The following is a 19,640-nucleotide window of genomic DNA, read 5'->3' on the forward strand; positions in this document are numbered from 1 at the left end:
GACATCTCAACACGCACCCCCCCCCCCCCCCCCCCCCTAACATAAAATTCTTCATGTGGAGTGCATGCTGTAATGAGATTGTCTCAGCTGATAATATCAGAATTCATGGTAAGCTCGGGGTTGACCCCATTTTCCCTTTTTGCCATGCAAATGAAGAAACTGTTAGTCACCTGCTTCTCTTGTGCCCTTTTCTCTTGGGAGATTTGGATGTCGATTATTCGCAGAATTGGGCTCCAACTCAGCTTCCCAGAATGCTTGGCCGCCGCCTGCCGAATGCTTGCAGAGACCCCTGTCCCCGGTCTTGAAATATTGATGATCTCTGTCCTTTCCGCATTCATCCCTTGGGGTCTTTGGCTTGAGCGCAATCAAAGAAGATTCAATGCCAAGTACAACGCTCAAGAGAGTCATTGAAACTATCTCAAGCAATATTGCTACTTGGCTTCATTCTTGAAAAGCCTGCGCCCCCTTCTCGGGATCTTCCATCAGAAATAATTGGAGGTGTCTTGTCCAGCTCCACACTTCTTCAAAGCCCCCAGTTATTTGTGAGTGGACTGCCGCCTATTGGTGTCTTTAAGTTGAATTTTGGTGGATCTTCTTTCGGTAACCCTGGCTTAGCGAGTTTTGGCGACGTGATTCATGGTTCTTGGGAACCAGATCGTCTCCTTCTCCGGCCCTCTCGGTATTGCGGACTCCACGACGGCTGAGCTTCAAAGCCTTCTTACTGGGCTCCGTGTTTTCAGCAATCATTGCTCAGGGCCCATCCTGGTTGAGGGAGGTTCCTAGGTGGTGATTGGTTGGTGTGAGAATGTCTCTACGCCTCCGTGGCGCCATTGGGATGCCTTTTTTGAAAATTTGGATATTGTCAATCTTTGTGACTGTTTTTGGTCTCTCATTCCGAGATCAGCTAATTCTGTGGTTGATGCTTTAGCCAAGCAAGGAGCCTCCTTGCAATCTCTTGTTGTTAAGAGTTTGCTCTTTTTTGTTCTCTTAATAAAATCACATTTCATAAAAAAAAAGTACTGCAGCAGTTGAATGCTATTGGCATTAAGATAATGAAACTTCTCGTTTTCTGTCTTTAGAGCTGTCTGTTTCGTTGTTGGAGCCTTAGTCTTATGGTCTTAAAAGCACAGGTTTCTTGAGATATTTTATGCTTAATATAATTTTCTTACCACAAGACTGCAGAGACTAACGAAACGAAGGCTGAAAATGTTAATCTCCTTTGGCAGCTGGCACGATAAATGTGGTTAAATAAGTTTGCTCTTTAAAATTTTAAGTGCTCATTGTTAAGTTGATGTTGAATGCCTTGTGTATTACAATATCCTTTATACTCACTGATGTAATTTTTAACAGGCAAGGATTCGAGTTTTTGCTCTCATTGTGAAACTCTTCTCCGTCTCTAGCTCTGTGGCATCAGCTGTTTATGATTCTGACCTTCTTACGTTAATAGAATCAGAAGTTCATGCAAGTGACATGCTTCTGACATTGAGTGCTTTTGAGCTCTTGTATGAGGTAAGACATCAATTAATATCGTGACAATATTATTACAATATTTTTGAGATAATATTATTGTAACAATTTTCTGCTTGCTGTTTTATAATGTTGATTACGTTGCTCTTGTATTTTTAGTTGTAATGATTTGTAGTTGACATGTGGAAGTTAGGGTTGTGTTTGGACATTTGGAGAAAAAAGTAGCTCTTTCAATCAAGAGCTACTTCTAGTATCCAAGTGTTTTTGATTAGTTTCTCCTTGAGAGAGCTCATCTTCCATACAGGAGAAAAATCACTTCTTCGATGAAGCTATAAAGTGAAGCTTCTCTGTAGAATTCTGCAAAAAGATGTTTGAGAGAAGAAGAAAAGCAAGAATAAAGAAAAAAGAGAAAGAAAGCTGCATAGAAAGTAGCAGCTTGATAGGGGTCAGAGTCCAACCCTTGACCTGTATATAACTTAAAAAAGATTACAATAATGGACCGAAATGCCCCTCTAGACCAGTGTACATACTCCAATTAAATACACTCTACTACTATTTTTTTTTGAAATGATGCTGAATTATATTAAAAGGCTCGGAAGAGCAAGTTTATAGGGAGGGGAAACCATCCAAAATAATGAGAGATTGCTGGGAGGTTCCAAATTTAGCTAAAATATCAGCCAAGGAGTTGGCTGATCTAGGAATGTGATTCCATGTACAATAAATTGTGGAAACAATGTTAGCAATACAAGCAATGATTGGCCATTGGCACCAGAGGGGAGCTTGAGTTGGAGCACCAATTGATGACGACTTTGGAATCCCCTTCAATAAGCAGCTTCCTGTGGAGACGGTCTTTGAAATTTGCAGCCCATAATGGAGTGCACTCACTTCAGCAGTGTTGGAGCCGGCAATACCAACTGGCCCCACATAAGAGAGAATGATCTCTCCACTGCTGTCCCTGAAGACACCTGCTGCAACCACCGGCCTGGGACATCCCAAAGCACTTCCGTCGAAGTTAAACTTGATGCAGTTGCTATGGGGAGGTTCCCAAACGGCCGTGGCCGGCATCTTCTGCAAACACGCCATATGGGCCAATAGACTCCAATTCCCGCGAAGGGATATACCTGCCAGAGAGGCAAATTCCTTCCTGGTGTGCAACCAACTAGAAATCATGCCCATTGCATAAGAGGCGGTGCTATCCGGGGTGTTGGATTTGGAATTGAATCTCCGGTTGTTGCACTCCAGCCACAAGCACCATGGAAAATGAGCAAGGCAAACTGAGAGAAGCAACTTGCGTGAGTCCCTAGCACCATCTGGCAACTACCAAAAAGGTCCTGATTACCAACCTTCTGAAAGATCACCATCCAAACTTGCCAAGAGAACCCATAGTGAAGAAGAACATGCTGGACTGATTTCTCACACACGCCACAAAGAGGGCAGGTGCGGTGAAACCTCTCTTGTGGAGGTTGACTGAAGTAAATACACTATACTACTTAAAACCCCTATGTAGCCTAATGGGGACAAGTTACATGTATGAAAAGGCTAAAATACCTATAACTTCAACTCTCCTCTTCAAGTTGGAGCATAAATAACATGGAGGGCTAGCTTGTTACCAACAATTATAAATTCACACTTTCCAAGAGGTATAGTGAAGATATCATGAAGCTGATTTGTTGACCTCGTATATGACGTGATAATCTTTTTTTTTTTTTTTTTTTTTTTTTTTGAAATGGTGATGATTTTATTGCAAAAGAGAGCAAAAAAAGACATCAAGGGAGGCCTCTCCTTTTAACAAGAAATTGAAGGGAGGGACCCAATTTTGCACAAGATGCAGCCAAATTGGCTGATCAGAGTACATGAGATCAAGAGCAGGGAATAGAGGAAACAAGATCCATAACATCAAGAAATAGCTGCGAATGACACCATAGAGGGAATGAGGCGGAGGAGCACCAACAATGACCACCTTGGAGTCCCATAATGAGCGGACCACTGAAATGATTCTGAAAGATGCAAAGGCCGTGGAGAAGGCCTGAGAGTTTTGCCGTGGTCGAGTCAGCAATGCTGAGTGGTTTGGAGTAGGAGATAACAGCTGAGTCTGCTAGGTTGAAGATCACGGGGGGTGGTTCCAGTTGGTACAGAGAGGGGTACATGAAAGGCACACAAATTCCTTTCTAGTGGGAATCCAAGTGGGGATGAGGCCTGTGGCAGTACAAGTGACTTCAGCAGTTGAGTGGGAGACAATCAAAACGTCGAGAGATCCTCTCCTTCCAAAGGCACCAAGGGATGTGAGCAACACAAGCAGATAAGAGGAGCTTACTCAGGCTGGGTAGACGGACCCTGGAGGGGTAGCGACACATGGTGCTCAAGTCGTGAGGGATGAAAAATTGGAGACCCATACTGTTGAGCAGAGAAGTCCAAATCTGCCAAGGGAAGGTGCAGTGTAGAAGGATGTGACAAGTGGTCTGAGCCTCTAAACCACAAAAAGGGCAAAGGGGATTTGGAGAGGAATTTCCGTGCTGGATGAGATTGTCAGCAATGAAGATTCTATTGGGGCAGACACTCCAGATTAAGAATCTCACCCGAGGAGCCATGAGAGACACCAAGCAATGGCAGCCAGGTGAGGGATAGGGGGCCTAGTCCAGCCCATGAGGAGTCTATAGGCAAAGGAAACCGAAAAATGTCCGCTGTCATCAGGCAGCGAAATCATCCAGTCAGCCACATGAGCATGAAGCTGAATACCACCTAGTCCGTCAATCAGGTCACAGATGATAATGGCCTCCACATCAGTGGGCGTGTCTCAAATGAAGGTCCTAGGAGCCATGCCCAAGCATCAGCGATAAAGAGATCACAACAAGTGGTAAGTTGGAGAAGCGGGGGGAAGGAGGAGGCAAGAGGACCGTCACCTGACCACCAATCAGTCCAAAAGCAAAGGTTGGATCCATTGCCAATAAAGTAAAGGATGGCAGCGCGGAAGACTAGGAGAAAATGAAAATAGCTTTCCAAATGGGGGGGAGATGGCGACTACTGCCATCGGTGATCTATCTAGCCCCAAGATGCTGGAGTTTGGAGGTCACCATCGGTTTCCAAAAGGTCACTGAGCTGGAGTTGATTTTCCAGAACCACTTATGTAGGAGGGCAGATCCCATTTCCTTGGTTTGTCTGATCCCTAGACTGCCCAAAGACTTCGGCATACAAACATCTTCCCAGTTGATGAGGTGGTAGTGAAAATCATTATTGGTACCATGCCATAGAAATCATCTCTTGATCATGTCAATGCGTCGGCAAACATAGGCGGGGTAAGGTGGAGATGAGAGAAAATAGTTAGGCATACCAGCCAGAAAAGAGTTGAGGAGACTCAATCTGCCAGCTTTGGAAAGAAACCTACCTTCCACCTAGATAGCCGCCGTTCAAGCCTTTCAATAACGAGGCTTAGAGTCCCATCCGTGGTCTACAGTCAATAAGAGGGAGGCCGAGTTAAGAGGATGGTAGAGACGTGATCGAGCAATCCAGAGTGTTTGCCATAAGCTGGAGGAGGGGGTCAATATGGAAACCCATAATAGTCGTCTTCCTCCAGTTAATCTTTTGAACAAAAGTGATCTCAAATAGGCCAAGGAGGGCTTTAATATTGTGTATTTGATCGAGCGTGCGGTACCGAAGCAAATAGTGTCATCAACAAACTGTAACAGAGGAATATTGAAACAACTCTGGTCCGAGACAGCATTAAGTCACCCAAGGCTATGGGCAGAGTAAAACATATAGGACAGGTACTCTACAATGATATTGAAAAGCAGTGGGGAGAGGGGGTCTCCTTGCCGGATGCTACAAGAACCATGGAAGAAGCCACAAACAGTGCCATTGAGTTATAGAGAGTACGAGGCTGAAGAGATGCAACTATGAATCCAAAATCTTCATTTGTGAACAAAGCCCATGCACTATAAAATATCATCTAGGAGGGACTAACTCACATGGTCAAAAGTCTTTTCAAGGTCAATCTTGAGGACAAAACAGGGGAGGTCTAACTTGACGAAGTTATCGATAACCTCGTGAGTGGCCATGATGGAATCGAGAATGTCTCAGTCATGGATAAAAGCAATTTGATCGCAGTGGATGTTGGTGGGAAGGAAAACCTTAAGACGACGAGCCAGGATGCGAGCAATGATCTTGTACGGGCTAGAGACGAGACTAATCGGCCTAAAATCAGGGATGCTCAACATTGGCATTCTTGGGCACCAAAGCAATAAGGGAGGCACCGATACTCTAAAAAATGATACCATGATCATTGAAGTTGCGAACCATGGAGATAATGTCCGTGCTCAAGGTAGGCCAACAGAGTTTAGAATTCACCATTATATCCGTCAGGGCTTGAGGCCCTATCTCGAGGGAGATCCATAACAGCGTCCTCAACTTCAACGTCCGAGAAAGGTAGCTCAATAAAGGTCGCCAATACAGGAGAGATCGAGGTGAAGTGGTGAAATAGTCAAGGGCAATGGTGGTAGTCTTCCCTGTAAAGATCTATGAAAAAAACTAAGAAGGTCATTAGTAATAGAGGCCCTATCTGAGGTAACTTCGTTGTCAATAGACAAAGAAGTGACTCGATTAGGTCTCCAGTGGGCTGAGGCAATAGCAAGAAAGAATTTTGTATTGGCGTTTCCCTTGGCTAGCCACTTAAAACGGGCCCGTTGCATCCATGGCACCCGTTCAATGTGAAGAATGGATTGAAGATTATTTTAGAGAGAGATGCGATTAGAGAATTCAGCATAAGTAAGGCACCTTTGCTCCTCTTTTGATATATAATTATCCATATTAAGTCTCGTTCTTGATGGCATAAAATGGCTCGAAACTTGAAGCTTTCTGTTATTGCAAGAAACTTTTCTGCTTCTAGACTTTTGCTGTTTCAGATGTCAACTTCTCTTACTAGAAAAATCTGATTTCAAGGAGACTCAAAGATCTTTCCAATGTTATATAATTTCCAATATGAAAAATATGGCAAGAGAGTGAAAAATGCAATGAAATACAGAAATTAGGAAAGAAGACTTGAGGAAAAATGAGAAACTTTTCTTTTTTCTTTTTCTTTTTCTTTTTCTTCTTCTTCCTCCCTTTCTTCACCATCTTCCTCTCATTTTCCATCTCAGATCTTTCCTTGCTCTGATACCATGTTGAAACTTAAGATTCCATGATGTATAATCACAATAGAAGAGGATTAAGGGGTGATGAGAAGAAGAAGAAGAGTTGTGGAGAGAAATGACCAAAATGCCCTTGAGCTGATTTTCTCACTCTCTCCCTCGAGCTGGGACATATATATCCATGAGGCCCAACTTGTCTTAGAAAGTCATGAATTCTTGCTTCTTTGATGCCTTGGTAAAAACATCTCCAAGCTGATATGTCAATTGAACTTACAGGGTGATCATTTCTTTTTTCATCATCACGACTTTGAAAAAGTGACAATCTACCTCTATGTGTTTTGTCCTTTCATGAAAAACTGGATTGCTAGCAATGAATATAGCAACCTGGTTATCACAAAACATAGTCATGGCTTTCTTTTGATGAAAGCCCAATGCCTTAGATATCGATCTCACCCACATGAGCTCGCTAACAGTATGTGCCATAGTTCCGTATTCCGCTTCTGCGTTGGATCTAGCTACCACATTCTGCTTCTTACTATTCCAATTGATTAAACAGCCACATAGGAAGACACGGTAACTTGTAGTTGATTTTCTGTCTAGCTTTGACCTGGAATAGTTGCATTAGAAAAAACATCTATTTTTAAGTGACTATTATTTTTAAAGAAGAGATCTTTTCTTGGTGCTCCCTTGAGATATCTCAAAATTCTCTGCGCTACTTCTAGGTGGACCTTTCATGAGTGTTCCATAAACTGATTTACTACACTCACTACAAAAGATATATCAGGGCGCATAATTGTGGCATATATAAGGTTCCCACCTAGTCTCCTATACAGTGCTTTATCATTCAATTCTGCACTTTGGTCATTGTGCAAGTTATGTCCAACTTCCATCGGAGTATCTACTGGTTTAGCTCCTAATAATCCATACTCATGTAGCATATCGGTTATATACTTTCTTTGAGATAACACCAGTCATTTTTTGCTTCTTGCAACTTCAACCCCCAAGAAATATTTCAACGCTCCCAAGTCTTTAATTTGGAAGTGAGTAGCAAGAAGCCTTTTAACTTCTTCAATTCCTGAGGTATCATTGTCAGACTATAATATCATCCACATATACATATACACACAGAACTATGATCTCAGAAGGCCTTTTCATTACAAAGAGTTAATAATTGCAGTGGCTTCTAGAAAACCCAATAGACAATCACTACTTAGCTAAAATTTTCAAACCAAGCATCTATTTTAGGCCATAGATTGCTTTCTTGTCTACATACCTTGTGCATCTCCCCTTGAGCAATATACCCCAGAGGTTGCTCCATGGTCACCATACAAGAAAACATTCTTTATGTGTAATTGGTATAAGGACCACACTTGAGTACAACAATAGATACCAGAATACGTATTGAGGATAGAGCATGTGGGGCCCTAAATCCTACACCATAAGTTTGTGTGTACCCTTTGGCACTAGACAAGCTTTATATCTCTCAATCGAGCCATCAACTTTGTATTTGACTATATACACCCATCTATAGCCAACCACTGCAGCTCCTGAAGGTAACTCACATAACGACTAGGTTGCTTTCTCTAATGATGTAGCCATCTTGACTTCCATGGCTTGTTTCCACTATGGAGAGGATATAGTATCCTGCATTGAAGAAGGAATAGTGCAAACAAAATAGACAAGTGGTCATATGATACAAAATGAGACAAACGTATAACAACTACCTTTCCAAATACCTTTCCTTAAAGCAATGGGTAGGTGTAGATCACTTACCTCAAAATCCTGAGACAAAGATGAGTCATGGCCTAGCATGAGAGAGGAGGCCGTAGGCTGAGAAGGATGCACCTGCTCAATATTGATATACCTGCAATGGTTTCTCAATGATGGTATTTGGCATAGATCTAAAACAATCATCAACCGGTAGGGGAATAACTGACTCAAGAACTTGAGGAAGGAGATGGTGCAAATGTTTTTCTAGTAGATGGACAAAAACACTTGTATCCTTTTTGTGTACAAGAATACCTAAGGTAGACACATTTAAGTGCACGAGGAGAACTTATCTTTGGATGATCCCAGAAGATGAGTATAACAAACACATCCAAAGACACGAGGAGAGACCCAAAAAAATGGAGTCGAAGGCAACAAAATCTGAATAGGAATTTTACCTTCAAGAACAGACGAAGGCATCTTATTGATCATGTAACATGCAGTAAGCACTGCGTCACCTCAATACTGTTAGGAACCTTCATATGCAACATCATAGTGTGAGCTACTTCTAGTAAATGACGATGCTTACACTTCGCTATTCCATTTTGTTGTGGAGTAAACACAAATGAGGTCTGATGAATGATCCCTTGATTTTGACAAAAAATATCAAAATTATGATTCATAAATTCAATACCATTGTTTGTATACAAAATATGAATGGAGGCTGAAAATTGGTTCTTTATTTCATTGTAAAAAAGTTTGAATACATTAGATGCTTCAAATTTCTCCTGAAGGAGATAAACTCATGTACACCTACTAAAATCATCAATGAAGGAAATAAAATACCTATAACCAAACGAACTAGTTACAAGACAAGAACCCCAGACATCTAAATGAATGACCTCAAATAACTGATTTGTTTTATGATGTAAGGTTGGAAAGGAGCTCTGGTGATGCGTGTTTAGCTGACACGACCCACACTCAAAAGTAAGACTAGTAACGAAATTCTGGAAAGACGAATCAGTTTTGTCAGTGAAGGATGACCTAATTGTAGATGCCTTTGTAAGGGGGTAGTAGATGCGTGAAGCGCATGTTGTATATTTTCTGGTAGGTGGCTCTCCAAATAATACAACCTATCTTTCTCATGCGTGGAACCAATCATGCTGTTCGTCATGAGTTCCTGAAATAGATAATGAGTGGGATAAAAGGTTGGAGAATAATTCATAGACTTAGTAACTGAATGACCGATAGCAAATTTAAGAGAAATTTAGGAACAAGTAAAGTAGACTTAGGAGACAAGAAGGATGTGGGGGTAATAGGACCAACTCCTTGAATCGAGGAAACAGACCCATCAGCTAAGTTTACTTGTTTTATATGTGATGACTCTTTCATGTTAGAAAACGAGGATGGCATACTTGACATGTAAGCAGTAGATTCGGAGTCGATAACCCATGTAGGAGAAGAAGACACACGAAGAGCAGACATACCTGAAGTGGCTGGAGTAGCCGTAGGAGTAAAAACATGAACCATAGATGCCGAAGATGAGCCAAATAATAGTTGAGGTAGGCATTGCATAATCTATTATTGTTGCTAAAATAACTGTTGTACTTCATTGGCTCCCCCTGAAAGGATTGGAGCCACATCCTCTGATACTATTCCATTGGTTTCATGACTGGTAAAGTTTGCCTAGGTAGGTTTTTCAAATTTAATCCAGCACCTATCTGAATAATGGTTAGTTCGTCCATAGTGTCGTCCATAGTGGACACACTTCCTCGCGGATTTATCATCACCTCTACCTCGACCTTTGCCTAAACTATCTCTAGCTTTGCCTCTCTTGAAGCTGTCCGGCCTCAAGATGGGTTTGCTGGGCCAGAACTAGGGCCTGAAGTATTAAGTGTGATGGTATCAGTCATCATGTCCCCTTTTTCTTCCTTTGATACCAAGGTCAGGTCGTTTCAGCCCTCACAATTCTATTAAATATAGTGTAGTGGGTAATGAGGGCACCTCTTATGAGGCTAGAATTTGTGCCTTAACATTGTCAGACTCAGCACTCAGACCATCAATAAACTTTGCTACTAGTAGCTGATTCTGTTGTTTCCTCAATTCCTGATCATCCGTAGTGAATGAATGATACACATTAATTTCTTGCCAGAGTCCCACAAATGCACTAGAGAATTGTGTAATTGTCTTGTTACCACTTTTGAGATCATATAAATTAGTGTACAATTCATAAACTTTGGATAAGTTGCTCTGTTGAGCATATAAGTACTCTTACAGAAACTTATATAGCCTTTGCAGTTTCACAGTGCATCTCTGATTTCTTAAGGTTGAATCAATATTGTTGATGATCCAAGTCATAACTTGGTTATCTTCTGCTTCCTAATCATCAGTTGTTGGGATTGGAGGGTCATCTTGAATGTACTTGGTCCTCCTTCTGCCCTTCAAAAACGTTCTCACTGATCTAGCCTAATTAAGATAGTTTGGTCTTATTAACTTCTCAGAGGTGATAAAAACAACATCTTTACTATCAGATCCACCCATCTCTCTAGATGGTACATAAACTCAGCACAAGCATAAGACACCAAGCAGCAATAAACAGGGTCTACGAAACACCACAAGTCTGCAAAGACAAACTAATCAACCAGGTACTTTAAATTTGCCATACCAAACTTATAATTTCAATTCAGCAGCAGATAATTGAACTCAAAGCAAATCCACTGAGCATTCTTTGATACAAAACTGGTCGTGATTAACCCTGAATCACCAGATACACAATAAAAGACCAGACATGAATATTCTGCAGAGAAAAAGAACACCATAGACGGTTATACAGCTGTAGACTGCACAACAAATAGTTAACTGCACATGTAGAACACAGGACCATGAACCAATAAGTTCAGGCACACAGAAGAGGGAAAGATCTAACAGCCCTAGACTGAACACAACCTAAGTTAACTGCACATGTAGAGCACAGGGCCATGAACCAATAGGTTCATGCACACAGAAGAAAGAAAGATCTTACCCTAAAGGTTGACCAGCAGAGAAGATTAAGAGCTCCTTTCCGTTATGTGATCCTAGGTACCAAAGAAGGAGAAAAGACTGAAATTGAACTCCTTGGATCTATTGCTTTGATACCATGTAGAATTCTGCAAAAAGGTGTTCAAGAGAAGACAAAAGGAGCAAAAATAAAGAAAGAAAGAGAAAGAAAGCTTTACAGAAAGTAGCAGTTCAGTAGAGGTCAAGCTTGACCCATAACGTTTCTAATTACTCGGTTAAGTCAAAGGTGACAGTAGTGAATCAAAATGGCCCTCTAGACCAGTGTAGGTACAGACTCCAATTACATAGAGAAAATAAAAGAATAAAAGGACACACTTGCACTACATTACTACACGACACTGATGTAACATCAAGGGAACAAGTTTACATGTAGAAAATGTAGGGGCTGGTAAAGATGTCTTGCTCGCCTTTTCCTGCTCTTCTCATCCAACTATCTCTCCTGCTAGCTTATCCTAGTTTCTTATCCAAATTCCCTCATCAATATGAGACTATAGGATGCCAACAGTATTGGAGTTTTATATATTTTATTCACAATGATATGCTTTTTACTGAAGGGCTTATTTTACCCCATAAAAATTTCAAAGGTGGGCATGTGCCATCTTAGAGATGACTGTAAGATGGAGAAAAACATAACATAGATTGGAAAAAGTGGGATTGAAAAAGTCAGGACCTTACCCTTCTATCCTGTTCCCTAATCTCTTGTTTGTACTCAGAAACAAGATCCAAAACTAAAGTTGCCTTCCTTTCTATCGGGGATCTGTAAGTTGTTGTCATTCATTGGAGATATGAAAGTCGCTGCCTGCTGGAAGATTGGAAGCCCCGTCCGTTGCAGATCTGAAAGTTGCCTTCCACTGGAAGATTGGAAGTAGCCATCTGCCAGTTTACTGTTGTCTACTGTCCATGGTTCCCCATCCACAGTCTGCTGTTGAATGCTTTCCTCCTCAGCCCTACAAGATAACTCTTAATCTACTTTTTTCTTTTCCTTTCCCCTCATTTAAACCAGAATTTGAGTTTTTGTTCCAGATTTTCACCGGATTGGAAGTCCGAAACAACATAATAGCAGCGTGTGTGTATATTTTATGCCATTATTACTGTTAATATGTTGTGCGATTATAGATATTATTATACTAATGCTTCAAAAAAAAAAAAAAAAAAACTAATACTTTACCTTATTACATGGATCTGCATCTATTTTGCCCAAATTTTCTTCTGTGACTGTTTTCCCTCTCATTGTTGTCTTCTGTCTTAGCTGTATCTTGCTCTTAACTTAATCTAATTGTTACTTTGGATCTTGCCCACTTGTTTGCTGAAAATATAGTTGTACGATAGAAAATAAAAACAAGAAATGAAGAAGAGGATAGAACAGTGATGTGGCAGGTTTCACAGGGACCTGCGGGTTTTGTGGGGAAGGGGTTGGTGGACAGTTGGTGGAACAGAGACGGGGTTAAAAATTTAACCCCTATGGAGTTTTTTTGGGAATGGGTTTGCAGTGTGTGATCAGGTTTCTGTTAACCCAACTCTGACCTGACTTGTTGCCATCCCTAGCTGAAGTTGATATACATTCATTGAGGCTTTCAAATGGTCAAGGCTTGTTTATGCTTTTAATGATATTAGACTTGGAGATATGTTGTGGACTGTGCCTTTGGCTTAATGGTGAATTGTGGAGGGTAAGGGGGTTGGGGTGGTTTATTAATGTAAAGTCTCGGTTTAAAGTCTAAAGTTCGAAAGAAAGAAAATTTAGACATGTGTTGCTTTAACCTTTGGATGTCAGTTTGTTGGTTCTTCTTTTGGAAATATGTCTCTTCCTTGTTTTCTCACTGAAGATATTACCTAAAAACTGTTTGGTACTTGAAGTTGGCTGAGTCTCCTAATGCGATGAAGTTCCTTTCACGGACTAAATTTCTTCAGCTATTGGTTTCTACAATCAGGTAAATTAATATAGGCAGGGTCATCTAATTACTTTGCAGCAATAGTTCCTTTGGCTGAGATGACATTGTCGATGCTCAAAGTTCTTTTTACTTCTCATCTGGTTTTTATGTTTTACAGTGATCTGTCTGTAGACTCTGTTATACGATCAAGAGCATTGTCAATCTGTGGAAGACTCCTTTCTTCAAATGACATGCTAAAGATTGTTGACCAAACGAGTAAGAACAATCTTCAGTTTGTCAATATATTCATCTTTTTGCAAAACATTTACAGTTGTATCTGTGCCAGTAGGAAATAAGGGGGAAAGGAAAAAGGATGAAAACGTTTGACCAACATTTTAGCAATGGTTTATCTTCTCCAAGGGCTGTATATGGAAGTGAACGCCATTTATAGTGGTCTATGGAACTGTCAAAATTACCTATATTAAATTTACTTTTTCTGGCAACATATATAACCAAGATGAGAAAAATATTCCTAATTTAAGAAGTCCACGACTAAAAAAGATAAATGCTTTGGAAGCAAATATATTGAATTATCAATGTCAACAAAAATGATGCTTTCATCAGTTAAACTTCAACTAATTTTACATTATTTCTAAGTGATTGAAACTATATTAAGTATAATTTAATTTGTCAAAGTTCTCTTTTGATTTTAGTATAGGCACAAATGTCGATATTAGTGTTCCAATTGTTGTCATTGTAGGTACAAATATAAGAGGATTGGTCAATTTTCATTTTTTCTCAACTTGAAAATTTTGAAGCAGAAAATTGGTCAGGTTTTTTATGGCAGCACTGATAATCCTTAGATAGTGCTTGTATATTACTGATAACCTCTGTTTGCCATTCACTGGCTTGATAATCAGATGATTTAATCATCTTTGTTTTTGCTTTGCTGTATTTTGTAATGTGGTACTCTGAGTTCTGCAGGATAATAATTTTTCTCAAGAGGGGATAAAATAGTATACAAGTAATTGTATGAGTAATTGCTACTGGTGTTTAAGGTCTCAAAAATCTTCTTCTGGCCATTGATGGAAGACTGGAATCATTGAAAAACCAAGGCACGGATGAATGTGAATGTGCACTGGAAGTGCTGGGCCATATCGGTTCTTGTAAGTAAATATGCAGTCTAAATGTTACTCTTTGTTAGTGCTATTTTTTCATGTATTGTGTACTGTTGCGGTTGCTTGCTTATATTCATATCTATTTATATGGTATAAAAGAGATGGTTCTTTGTCTCCAATTTTTTTTTTTCTTTTATCGTTATGAAGATCACTGTACCTAGCTGTAATATGATTTCCAGTTATTTAACCAGTTGTGCCAAAGAGAATTATTATTGCATTGTGGCTTATGGATCTTGTTTCACCTACTCTCTCCTTTTCTCTTTACTGAAGATCTATTTTATTTTCTTATTTCATATGCTTATGGAGCTGGTTCATCATTTTAATTCCCAGTTTGAAGTACTAAGGACAATAATTAGTTGAGACATGTTTTTATTTTTTTTGCTGTTGGCAGCCAATCAAGGAGCCATATTGCTACTTCTACATTCACCTCCTTTAGCAAGGCATGTTGTGGAGGCTGCTTTTGATCAACTGGTCAGAGGTAAACAGCTGGTGAGCGGTCTGTACCTGTTTTGCTTCTGTCTCTATATATGCAGCTCTAATGTATCAAGTCGTGTAACTCTGGTGGATGACTAAATGGTTACTCTCTGGTGGCCTTTCAATTAATGGCCAGATTGTTTGAGGGGGTTCTAGTGTGACGTTTTGGGTCCAATCCTTACGGGGAATGGGGTGACGTGCAAAAAAAGAATCCCTTACTGGAACAAGCAAAATAGCAGAAAACCTCTGTGAGAGTGAGGTGGATGCTACCTAGGTTTTTAAAATGGGTTTTGTCTGGGAACCCACCTAGTCGGAGTTATGCATTTCAATGTTCAACTATACTCCATACCCCAGAAAAAAAGAAAAAGAAAATAACTGTGTTGGGTCCTGGCATAGCTAACATCGTGTCTGCTGCTTGTGCATGAGTTTCTGACTAACCATATATGTTGAACCAACTTTACTAGCAAATGTATGATGCTTTTTCCAATGCAGGCTGCTTTGCATGCTCTAGCAGATATTAGTGGGGAGAAACGGTCAGAGAGCCAAAAGTTGCTAAATAGTGATGCAGAAGAGTGCCTCCGGCACTTGATCTATACTGCAGCTGGAAACAGTTCAAAGCTGACACCATCGGTTAGTTACTTTCTATCTACTCTTGGCCATTGCTTAGTAGAGAAAATTTCTACCCTTACCATTTTCTGCAATTGGAGACTTATTAGTTGGCAAATAAGGTGTCCTGACCATGGCTTCAGCAACCTTAGGCTCTTTGCTTGTCATGTCTCTTTCATACTGTTGATGTTGAGTGCCAGATGTATGTGAGAATCTGAAATCAAAAATAAATAGCAAGAAGTACACACTATTTATTTTTTTGAAATGGAAGTACACACTATTTATTGACAGTGGATGAAATTCCTTTTAGATTATTTATGGCTAAATTTGGGCGACTTAAACTTAACTATGGCCTCCATAATTGTTGCCTTTATATATAAAAAGAGTCGAAGTGAAAAAGGTATTAGTTGAATTTCGAGCATGATCAAGCAAGCATCTGAGTACCCTTTCGAATAAGGATGCATCTGAAAAATTCTTATGGAATTGATTGCAAATGGACCTATACTATTGGGAACAGATCTTCAGACAGATAGTTCACATGGTGACAGTACAAGATTAAGCTTTCCGAGTAAAGTCATTTTTTCCTTCCTATTCTTTCCCTTTTCTTGATACTAAGAGACCTATTTTGTGGAAAAATCTAATTTCTAAGGTCTGCTTAAGTAAAACTTCCTTCTTTCTTCCTTAATTCTAAGTTCCAACCATTGGATTCAGGTTTAAGTGCTGTAAGACTTTCTGTGATACTGCTGTGTCACTCGTTGAGTTGTTTTTAGTGTGCTGACCTTCTTGAGCTCTCAATTTATGATGGCACTTACTATATCATAGCCATAATTTTGTATTTTGGTTCTTCCATGTCCAACTAGTATAGCACCAAGAGTTAAGGTCATCATGCATTGGCTTTTCTGGAGAGGGGCTTTTGACTGGTTTAACTATCATCTCATAAATTGGTTAGAGCTGTGCCTACTAAACAATAAAGGAGGGGATACTTCCACTTATCTTTCAAAAGCGGGAGATTGGTATCTTTCATCAGATACTTCCACGGCACTAGAGGAATTAGGCAGGGAAACCCTCTCTCTCCTCTCCTCTTCAGTATAATGGAGTCCCTCGGCCTTAACTTTGGCTCCTAACGACAAGGGGTGGATGCTTCCTACCTCACCCCACCAGGAATTTGATATTCCTCTATTGCAATTTGCGGATGACATTATCTTCTTTGGAGTGGGGATTTTGGATGAAACTATAAAGATCAAGGCGCTTCTCAGTCTCTTCGAACTCACTTCCGGACAAAAAGTCCCTTGGTCCCGCTTCACGTCCCAGCTTTATCCCGAATATTTGGGATTTGGCTTATGGCCTCTCTCTGAACGACGTCGTGGCCCAACAATACCTCCCCCATTGAGTGGAACCTTGTCCTCAAGGTCAAAATTCGTAAGCATCTGATGTAGCTTCTTTGTTGGCTCCCACGTGGCCTCCTCGGTTGAAAGGTGCTTCCATTGCACTAAGTACTCTTCGACTAGTTGGGTTTTCTTTAGTTGGTTGTTCTTCTGTGACATTGACACATAACAGGTCATCACTATCCTCGTAACCCTCCAACATGAGTATCCATGGCCCCTGACATTTGTGTCCTGCAGACCAATGGTCGTTACAATTGAAACATAACTTTTGGGCCTGTTTTCGCTGCATTTCTTCACAATTAAGTCGCCGAACAGGAACGGCAGGAATTGGTGGTTCTGCTCAATTAGTAGGGGGAGGAGCTAGGGGAGCTCGCGTTGGTGGTGCCGGCCTCCTCTGTCTAGCTTGTTGATCATCCTTCATTCTTGCTAGATTGATGGCTTCTTTCAATGTTTTGGGCTTGAACATTTGAATTCCTTCGGCAATCTAGAGTTTCAATCCTCCCATGAAAGTGCCAACGAGAGCCTTCTGTGGCCAGCCATGGACTCGATTGCCTAACTTCTCGAACTCTTTTTGGTAATCACGAAGGGATCCGACCTGACTAACTCTGGAAAGAGCTTCATCAAAATCTTCACACTCTGATGGCCCAAAGAGAGCCCAAAGTGTCTGTAAAATTTGTCCATGAGAGAATGCGTCCTTCTTCCTGGAATGTCCTGCGGATCCACTGCCACCATTGGTTGGCATCTCCTTCGAAATGGTATAAGGCCAAAAAAACTTTTTGGGCTTTAGAAGTATTTTGGAACTCAAAAAAATTGGTTCACATGATTGAACCACTCCGTCGGATCATCTCTTGAAAATCGAGGAAATTCAAGCTTTGTTGTTTTGGAAGATACCTCCAGTCATCCCCCCTCGTTGCCTTCTCGGTGATGGTGATTGTGGATGGGGTTCTCTTGGTTTGCAAGCAAAACATCAGAGAGTCGGTTAAGAGTTTCTTCCACATATGACGAAGCCTTTCGGCCATGCCGAGCTCCATCTTGTGTAACCCATCCTGCACTACACCAAGCCCACCCTCCAACTGCTCAGTACGCTCTTTGTTGGATGACATGATAGCGAAGGTCACTCGGCACAATTTTTTTTTTTTGTGTGCAGGACACTGAGTTCGGTGGTCCTTCAATAATTTAAAACGCATTATGCAGGCCACCGATTTCGGTGTCCTTGCTTATTGCCGACGGATGCGGGGTAGAGGATGTTTTTTTTTTTTTCTGTGGTCGACAGCGTTGAGCTGGATGTTTTTCTAGCATACAGGCTTATTCCCTATTCGTGGGACAAATTTCATCAATTATAAGCCCAGTTACGCACACAAAAAAGGGAGTGATCTCAACCATTATCTGGAACGAAAGATCACTGATTTTGTACTGGGTATCGTTCTTGGTGCAGCCGTAGTGGGTAATAATTGTAAACATGTTGAGGGATAATATTGGCTTTCCACCATCTACTAGTTGGACTGTAAGAGAGTATGAGATGGTATTTATAATTAAAAAGTACCTTCCAGTATGCATGTTCAGTAGATTTTTCTTCTTACTTATATTCTATTAATAGTTTGAAGTTTTTCTGAGAGCCATATGTTTCAGGGATTATTTCTCTCAGTTTTGCGGCAAGATTCAGAAATCCGTTTGGCGGTAAGAACCCTTTTTGGTTTAGAACATCATGTGATAACCCAGTGTAATAAAGAACTTGATGCTCACCATTAACATTCTAAATGTTATTTACGTCAATGACAAGTCTCATTTTTTTCTGTAAAATTGATTGGTTTTTCATAAAATGTTTTCAGGCGTACAGGATGATATCCGGACTGGTAGCTCGCCATTGGTGCTTGTTAGAGGTTTGCTCCAAGCAGGACATAATTGATATGGTTACCAACCCACAAATAGAAACCACCAAAATCGGTTGGCATCTTGTTATCTTATTTAGATGTTGTATTATTAGTCTTCTCAAGCTGGACTTCACATTTAATTTGCTTCGTTACTAAAAACAATATCAGGGATGGAAGCTCGGTTTAACTGTTGCACAGCTATCAATAAAGCTTTTCTATTGTCCACGTCACTGAGTGGCGCAGCCTTTTCCGAAGTAGCCTCAAAGGTACGGGAAAAAGTCTTTGCTATTAGAAACATTGTATGTCTGTGACAAAAGTTAATTCTAAATGGTTTGATAGAGCTGTTCTTTGTTCTCAGTTGCAGGAAGCTATTAGAAGAGGTCCTTACCTTACCAGAGAACGAGCGGAAGCTGTGCCTATAGTAGCCACCGCAGATAGATTCTAGCTGATCTAGAAAGCTAGATTCAATTTGCTGCTCTCGACTAGCGACACTATTGAGAACTGATCCAAGTCGTTGTGGAACAATTTGTCGCCAGGGTGTATAAGGGTAATAGATAATATATGTGAGTATAGTGCGAAGAAACAAGAAAATATTTGTGCTTTAAATGGTAGTAACTTTAGGTGGAAAGGAAGCCACCGGAACTAATTATTATTATTATTATTATTACAATACTGGAAATTTATATCCCAAGAAAAAAATGGAAATTTATTATTCCTGAGATAGACATTATAAAAAAATGTGTTTTATTAGAAAATTACCTGGAAATTTTTAAATTTTCTCAGGGAAATAAATAGAAATTATTAACAGTAATACATTTTCATATTTATTCAAGAAATTTTTAGTAAAATAAAATATTTAATTTTAAATTTAAAAACTTTTTTGCTCTAAATATAAATTGGTTAAATC

General features: G+C 40.2%; 1 protein-coding gene across 1 annotated transcript in view; it reads left to right on the forward strand.

Annotated features, from left to right (window-relative positions):
• Positions 1-19,426, forward strand: part of LOC137959131 (uncharacterized) — an 87,991-nt gene extending 68,565 nt beyond the window's left edge. The window contains exons 8-17 of the mRNA XM_068806451.1: positions 1,351-1,509; positions 13,206-13,279; positions 13,398-13,495; positions 14,278-14,385; positions 14,789-14,886; positions 15,364-15,501; positions 18,492-18,539; positions 18,692-18,806; positions 18,902-18,999; positions 19,092-19,426. Of these exons, the coding sequence (XP_068662552.1) occupies positions 1,351-1,509; positions 13,206-13,279; positions 13,398-13,495; positions 14,278-14,385; positions 14,789-14,886; positions 15,364-15,501; positions 18,492-18,539; positions 18,692-18,806; positions 18,902-18,999; positions 19,092-19,178 (1,023 nt within the window). The 3' untranslated portion in view covers positions 19,179-19,426. The remainder of the gene's footprint in view (positions 1-1,350; positions 1,510-13,205; positions 13,280-13,397; positions 13,496-14,277; positions 14,386-14,788; positions 14,887-15,363; positions 15,502-18,491; positions 18,540-18,691; positions 18,807-18,901; positions 19,000-19,091) is intronic.
• Positions 19,427-19,640: the final 214 nt, after the last annotated feature.

The sequence above is a fragment of the Aristolochia californica genome, unplaced genomic scaffold (assembly GCF_029961685.1).
Source record: "Aristolochia californica isolate CCGP_79_NKW_82.1479 unplaced genomic scaffold, dmAriCali1.0.hap1 SCAF_3, whole genome shotgun sequence".
Lineage (NCBI taxonomy): Eukaryota > Viridiplantae > Streptophyta > Magnoliopsida > Piperales > Aristolochiaceae > Aristolochia > Aristolochia californica.